This window comes from Pocillopora verrucosa, chromosome 14 (assembly GCF_036669915.1).
Source record: "Pocillopora verrucosa isolate sample1 chromosome 14, ASM3666991v2, whole genome shotgun sequence".
NCBI classification, from domain to species: Eukaryota; Metazoa; Cnidaria; class Anthozoa; order Scleractinia; family Pocilloporidae; genus Pocillopora; species Pocillopora verrucosa.
This window is the reverse complement of record NC_089325.1, coordinates 15,239,368-15,247,261: the sequence shown is the minus strand read 5'-3', so window position 1 is coordinate 15,247,261 and position 7,894 is coordinate 15,239,368. Positions and strand designations below refer to the sequence as shown.

At 37.4% G+C, this 7,894-nt stretch overlaps 2 protein-coding genes and 1 non-coding gene across 4 annotated transcripts in view; all 3 read left to right on the top strand.

Moving 5' to 3' along the window:
- The first annotated feature begins 836 nt into the window (after window positions 1-836).
- LOC131774707 (uncharacterized) lies at window positions 837-2,947 on the top strand. The gene is made up of 3 exons (XR_010716284.1): window positions 837-934; window positions 1,686-1,724; window positions 2,327-2,947. It is a non-coding gene; the product is annotated as an uncharacterized protein (transcript).
- A 759-nt stretch (window positions 2,948-3,706) lies between these two features.
- Window positions 3,707-4,671, top strand: LOC136278035 (procollagen C-endopeptidase enhancer 1-like). Its single transcript, XM_066161203.1, is given in 4 exon segments — window positions 3,707-3,789; window positions 3,791-3,948; window positions 4,287-4,538; window positions 4,541-4,671. Coding segments are annotated over 4 exon segments (624 nt in total).
- Window positions 4,672-7,778: 3,107 nt separating this feature from the next.
- Window positions 7,779-7,894, top strand: part of LOC131774708 (ovochymase-2-like) — a 12,149-nt gene continuing 12,033 nt past the window's right edge. The window contains exon 1 of one of the 2 annotated variants that reach the window (XM_066161951.1): window positions 7,779-7,894. This exon is cut by the window's right edge and continues 3 nt beyond it. The gene's annotated coding sequence lies outside the window, so the exon portion shown is untranslated. The other variant, XM_066161950.1, reaches the window with a different exon arrangement.

The window sequence follows — 7,894 nt, the reverse complement described above, 5'->3', positions numbered from 1 at the left end:
GTTGCCTGACTTTATTAGAGTCCAGTTGTTGAACAATAACCTCCATTGGTGAACTTTGCTGGTTGAATCTCAACTTCAGTTCACCTCCTCGAAGATTAACTGTTAAATGTCTTAAATCATAGGCATTGAGTTCGTTTTTGTTCATTTGTAAGATTATCGTGAAAATTCTTGTGTTCATTTCTAGTCAAGAGATGTTTAATCTTCCAAGGACAGTCTACCGCATGCTCACTCACTAAATTTTCTTCCCAAGTTTGTTCGAGAAGACTTTTTCGCTTATGTTCATAGGGAACAACTTAACGAAACCTTGCCAGTGTAATTACAGATTTCGTACGTTAGATATCTGTAGTCGGAGAAGTGTTCTCTGCTCCTGCGGAATGTTCCGTTGTTTACTTAGTTATGATTGGTGACATGCTTATTCATACCGATGCTGATTTACAACTTTAATCCTGTGGTATGTTCCAGACTCTCAAATTGTTTGCATAAGTGTAGCTCATTTCAAGCTGTTGTCGTTATAAGCTGCCAAAAAAATCCTGCAAATTATTCACCAATCCATCGCTGTTTCCCTTTTAATTGGTCTTTACCCTCTGATTATAAACTCACCAATGCGAAAATTCCCATTTAACCAATGGCAATAATCGAAGGAAAAGCGAATGAATGTTGCGTGTACGAATTCAAAACATTTGAACTATGCGCGATTTGTGCAGCTTTGTTGCAGCAAATTGACCTAATACCGTGACCCTTCAAGAGGAAATTGTGTTGGGTAACATATCACTAAGTAAGAAGGTTACTGTAATTTTACCAACAATACGGAAATTTTTCATCCTTACATCAGTACACCCTGATCTTTTATTGTTATCAACAAAAAGAACTTAACTGTGTCGAAGAATGGGAGTATTCACATCCAATCAACTGGTTACAGCTACATCCATCATCGGTAAGTTGTCACATGGATGCAGTTCATCCATCCTGTATTAAAACATCCGCGTTGTCCAAGAAAGCGATGCAGTTGCATTACTTTTATCGCTTTCAATTTAAGTTTAAATAGCTTGCTCTTCTTTTGATTTTCATTTACCTCACATTCTTTAGGATGTAAATCTTTTTGTTGCTGTGACACGGATCAAACAGCTCGTTTATAGATTAACTGGTGAACGCCTTTTCAACCTTGCAAGACCGTGTTTAGCATGGCAGGGAATCAGTTCGTAATTCTGATAATATTAAGTGCATTTTTTTGCTCATCTTATTTTAATAAGCTGAATATAATAAACCGAATCCAATGCGTGAAAGTTCGTCGTCTGATGACATCAACGTGAGAAAGGAAAGCTTGATTTTGAAACATCGAGACACAGGGTAGCCTAGAAATTACGGCTTCGTGGTGATTATTTTGTAGACGCCGACCTTTTTAAGCTCTGCGCCTAATGCAAATGTTTATAAAGAACTGATTTGCCATCAATTGGGTAAAGAACTTTTAGCTTCGGATTTGTTTGTGTTTCATCTTGGTTTTAATTTCATCTCGTGGTCAAACCCTATATCGTCCCAACCCCTTCTCGTCAAGAGAAAACAATGTCCCATTATTTTCTTTTGCTTCTCTTCTATGTTGTTGCTGCGTCATAAAAACGTACAGATAGAAAGCAGTCCATCTCTTACCTTCTCCAACTCAGTATAGTAACTTATGAATTTTTTTTCAGTTTTAACATTATTCTTCGACAAAGGACACTGCGATTCAAGTGAGTTTCTACGACAACAAACACATAAATTGCTGTATAATTTACTCATTCAGAATAAATCTCTTTGTCTGATTACATAATTAATAAATTTCAAGACTTAAGGTATTCCATTTGAAAAGGGAAATCGCTTGCACATGTGCTTTCTCACCGACATTTAGATTTGAAAAATCGTGTCTGGAATTCTATGCGAGCTGGGCATACAATGCACACGTTTACGTTTTTATCTGTGCGCCTATACCTTCAAAAAGTAATTGAGGCCGCATCTACTTTGCTTGACAGACATAAGAAAATTTAGTATTGGAAATGCCACCAAAACAGAATCGTTAAGACTGATGCCACTTCAAGGTTTGACACTTCTAAATATGATGCAGCGAAAGTTTACAAAGTACAGTGAAATATTTTTAAGAAAATGGAGCACATTGTCGTTCAGAAAATGGGCCTTACAGGGTAATTGTCCTGATTTCATTGAGGGAAGTTAGCGACTTGCCACTCCACTAAAGAGTTCGAGTGACTCCCTCGTATCAGGATAATCTCCTATGGGTTCTCATTTTTGGGTGAGATATGAAGTCAACATTTAAACTTACTTTTTGTATTCATAATAGTTTGTCCCAATGGCATGACGAACATCACAGCCTCCAGTGGTGAGCTTGAATATCCTGAGTCAGGTACTTATGGTAAGAATGAGACCAAATGTTGGAGCATTACGGTTCCCGAAACTTATTATGGCATTCGATATCGTTTTTCCAGGTAAGTTTTCCGTGTATAATACTCGTCAGTAAGATGCAAACCTCTGAGGCTCACACTTCATTTCCAATTCATTTGATGCTGCCGTCAATCAGCATGTTAATGGACATCTAAAAGCAGAGACAAACAAAATCACAAAGTCATTTCTTATCAACTCAGAAAATTACCTTTAAACCCTGTGAAATATGGTACTAGCTCCCGAGAGGATTTAAACATGATTGCCGGCGGGATAAGGCGAAGTTTTTAGATGGTGCATCTCCAACTTGGTAGCTTGCATGCTCTTAAAAAGAGCGAAAGCAGTGTCAACCATCTTGACGAAAGCAAACTTGAAAAATGCTCCAGCCACGTCAATTTTTTTGAAAGCTGCTAGCCAGCGTGGGTTTCTTTCCTTTCGATTACAATACCAAATCAGAAAAAGAGGACAAGAGTAAAAAAAAATTTGGTGGATAAAACTGCAAATGATTGACGTGTATCTCTTCAAGTAACCAGCGCAATTACCAGATTGCCTTTCGTATTTTATTTTGATGTTATGATAATGACTGATAATTATGTTCATAATCATTATCAAAATAATTATAACTATCTTTATCACACTCATTTGAAAATCAGTGGAGATCCATGCAAACTGCTTGCCTCTCATCGATGCGATTAAATCACGAATTGCAACCTTTTTTTCCTCTAAATCAAATCTTTTCCCCAGCCAATGAGAAAGCTTTACGAAACGACAACAACTAATTAGCTTTTAAAGTTTTTTAAAGTAACCAATCAAATTTCAGGAAAATGAAAGACAACTTTTGCAACTTTTCACGAATTAGCTCAGTACTAAATCAATAAAATATTTGTGCAGAAGAACAGAAAAATCCTGAGTTTTTTTTTTTTGCGTTTTCAAAATGGATGTAATAAGGTGGTAATTGAACTCTGTGTGGTGCAATTTTTGTCTGAAATCATACTTGTGACTTCAAATGAAACTCGCGCTGCGCACCTGTTCGATTTGAAATCACGTGTATGATTTCAGACCAAATTGCACTTTATTTATCTCAATTATATCAGTAATCAATCAGTCCTGTAACGGGACTTTTAAGGTCCAATACGGTCAGACAAGGGATAAAAACAGTTTAAATATATTCAAATTAAGTTACCTTCTCCAGTAGATCAATCTCCACGTTGTCCTTAAGATTGGTAAGAACTGAAAACCAGTCATATCGATTTGTGATATTTTTCCCAGAATTGACGTGGAAATGTGCTCTGATTGTAAGTGCGACTATCTTCAAAAAGGAAATTCCTACAACTATTTGCACCTGCTCTCTAAATCATGTGGACGATAGTTACAGCTATTTACAGGGATATGTATTCAACGTCTACTGGACAGATGGATTTACCAACGTTGTTTCTGGATCGACGGTCTATCTTCGCTTCGTATCGGATAATACTGTACATTACACAGGATTTAGGATGAGCTTCATAGCCACATCCAGGACAGGTGGGTAACTTTACAAAGAGGTTCTCAATGGGGTGATGACTTTCACGGACCACGGTTAAAATTCTAACAGCCACGGAGTCCAAGCCCAATGGCTGAAGTGTAACAGGGCACAAGCCTGACTACCAATCTTGCAAAACAGAGTGCCACCAAGATGAATAAGACAAGCCCTTTCCAGTCTCAGAGAAAACTCTAGTTGACCGTGGGGTCAAAAGACCCTGCCCTCCTTACCCCGGCTGACCTTTAGACTCAGAGCCATTAACAACAATTTTTCAAATCAAAGCAGACGTATTCTCTTGATAACCTTTTTCATGTGGTAACAGACTACTTTCATTTTGCAGCGGGTAGAGTTAACTACCTGAATGCAACCGAAGATGAAACTATTGAGTTTGGCACACCGAAAGTCGACATCGAGAACTACCCCTCAAATTACGCAGAACAGTGGATTTTAATCGTCCCTGAGGGACGCAAGGTCCAGATAGACTTTGACATATTTGAACTGGAAGACAGTGAGGATTGCAAAAATGATTATGTTGAGTTCCGTGAAGCATCCATCATGGTTGGTGATCCTAAAAGAATATATGGCCATTTTGGTCGTGTGGAAATGCAAAGCCAAACTCGATACTGAGTCAAGGGAACATGGTTTGGGTTCAGTTCGTGAGTGACAGAAACTCTACCACAGTGTACAAGGGACTCAAAGCTTCTTTTAAAGCAGGTTTGTCATGAAGATGAGTTTCGTTAAGTTTGTTTAATAACGCGGCACGTAAGTTCTTTTACATCTTTTCCTTTGGTGAATTGGAGCTCATTCAACTTTTAGTAGTGTTTTATGACTTGACATGATCGCGGCAGGACAATGTTTGAGTTTTTTTTTTTTTTGTTTGTTTTTTAATTTTGTCTTCGTTTTTTTCTTAGAGAAAGCCAACGTTTTTCCTCTCTTGTCAACTAACCATAAAAAAGGAATGATTTGTATGTTGTCTTTACATCTATCTTTCAATCTTTCTCATTTTTTCAGTACAGGGAAGCGGATTGCCTGTAAGCCGTCCAATGATGCTTCTTTTTCTCTCAGCTTTGATCGTGCATGTGTCAAAGAAAAACTTGTTCTAGTCCTGTCAAGTGTATCCAGGAGATGTCTTTTGTTCGCTGAAGTTTTGAATTATATTCATTTTGGTAAACTCTGATTGTCGACTTAAAAATTTAAATATCAAGGATTTTGTGTAAAGTTTTGTCCCAGGAATCTTTCTTTTAGATCATTTTTATCTCTCATCTGATCGAATTCATCTGTGCGTTTTGCTTTTTTTTCCATCTGCATAAATTTAGTACAATAAAAAACAAAATTTAATCGGTTTGAAAACCCTCAGACTTACTAAAACTTGAACAACATTATGTGCATCTTTGAAATAATTTAGTATATAAGCGTTTTTGGCCAAGCGTGAGGAGAAGATGGCAGGATATTGTCACAGTTTTTTTCTTTCTTTTTTTGGCATGTACTTTCCAAAAATAAAGGACTCAAACGTGAATGTAAACAAAGTTGAGTTGAAATAGGATCTCCCGGTGAAGCTGTTTGCTGCGCAAAGGCCGCTAGAGAGTTCACGTCTATTCGTGCGCGTTTTAAAATTTCTACTTAAAAAAAAAAAAAAATTCGGCCAACCCGCAAGGGTTTAGAGTCAATTTAACATCGCAGTAATTTTCAGAGGTTGAACGAAGCCCAGTCGTAAATACCATTTGTCAAGCCACCAGTATCAGAAGTATTGGGAATGTGTTTTAATCCCGGTTTTTTTTTTTTAGCTCAGCCATTCATTTTGTCACGAAGAATCTCCTCAATCAAAATATAATGGATTAAATGTGGAAATGATTCGTTAAAAATAATTAATGAATGATTTGATTATAACAGAAGAATTATATAAACTCAAAGCCATATAATGTCAAAGTCTGACAATTTTCATTGTGGCCTTTAATCTTAGGAACAAACATAGGAGGTTTCCTATTGAATAGAAATCACCCGCACTAAAAGATTATCTTATCGTCACTAGAAGTTGAGTTATGCTGAGCTCAAAGTTCATTCATTGCAGCCGTTGTAATAGTGGGTTGGGGAGCGATCCTCTCTATTACAATCTCCTTCTACGTTGCACGCTACTGAGCAGGTGAAATATTTACTTAGATTAATGATAGCCTCGTTAATTTAAGGGACCTTTAGCAAACCACGAAGGCGGCGGCAATGAAGACGTGGCAAAACAACAGATCTAATGGTCAGAAAAATAGCGCAGGATGAGCGTTCTAAACCTTTGTAAATTTTTAGCCATCCTCTTGGAAAACAACGACGTGAAAACTAAAAAAAATTATTGTCTGAGAACGGAATTTGCGACAGCATATTATTAAAATCAATATCTTCCTCGGCGTTGTTTTCCTGACAGCTGAAGATCTTTGATATGATTATTTTCCTACTGATCTTTTGCGCTTTGGTTGACACTGGCGCTACTTGTGCTGGCTTCAATACTTGCATCGGAAGGAGAATTTTTGGTTGAATTCATGTATTGTCCACATCACTGCTTCCAGTGTAACCAGACCGAGGTACGAATTAGAGACATTTATATGAAAGCGGCGCTGTCACGACGGTGCTGTCACGGTATCCCAGCACCCTAAACACTTGTGCGTTCAATTGTTGTGAAGAATCTTGGAAAGAGCGATCAGTCAGCAGTTTCAAGTAAATTTCTTCGCATGTAAACAGTTCAGCCGATCAATTTGAGATACGTGCGGAATGAGGATTTTTGCAATTGTTGGAATTTCGCGTTTAAGAAAATGACCGAAACCTTGTACTTTTCGATTAGCTCTGAGTCTGTGAGTATTCATAACTGTCTGACTTGTTTACTATTTGTGTGTGTGTGGGAAATTTTCTACCGCTACAGTGACCTTTGCAATGTCATATAGAAATTTGCAAGTATCATGGCAGCAGTAAATCTCTGGAATATGAAAAACTCTTTGAGTAGTGAAGCAACTTAATGTTGTAACTTTATTTATCAAAAATATCCTCTTCATTTTAAATTTGAAAATTCCTCGTAATGCCGTGCAACACCAAGGGTTATATGGCTAAAACAGGAATGTTTGTTTTGCCAAAATTTGGAAGCTTCCGAGGTAGGACATCGGTTCCTTTAAAGACTAGCGAAAATTTGGCGATTTGCAAAACTTTGGCAAGTTTTTCAAATACGGGGTTGCATTCATTTTTCGCTACTTTTTAAAAATTTTTTCTTGAACAAAAAATAAAGCTCTGGTGCGACTCGGGCCTAACTGTAGAAACTCTCCCTCCCATTGGTCGAGAACTGTTTTTAATAAGGTTATAGACAATGAAAATGACGTTCCATGTAATACAACCCTCGCCATGTCAGAGAAAAAAATTATCTCGTACAAACAATTGCAAAATAAAAAAAAAAATGCATATGTTCAAAACTTTGAAACGAAACTAGGCGACTGCACCGCGTGGTTACGTTCATCGTTGACGTCATTTCTATGATCAATAAGGTTATAGACAATAGAAAATTGTGGTTAATATGTTAAAAATCTTTGGATAGGGTCACTGTTATTTTACCAACTACGCAGGCCTTTGTCGTACTCTGCTCAGTGAATTCTGATATTTTACTGTTATAACCTGAAGAAATTTACTGCGTGGAAGAATGGGGGAATTTAAATCCAACGAAATCATTACATCTGTTAAGGATATCGAACAAAAGAGCAGTTTTTTGATTAGATCAATTATCAATTACTTTGTGTGCCTAGTTACGATCGTAGTTACAATGTTTATCTTTTTCCTATTGGTTTGTAATCGGATCTTTTAGCGTCACCACGCGCATATAAAAGCCAAGTTAGCGTCCCTTTAAGCCGGAGTTTCGCAAGATTTCGCCTTGAATAGCAGTACCTTCGTTCTTTCGTTACAAACCTTTGGCACAAGCGGGACCGA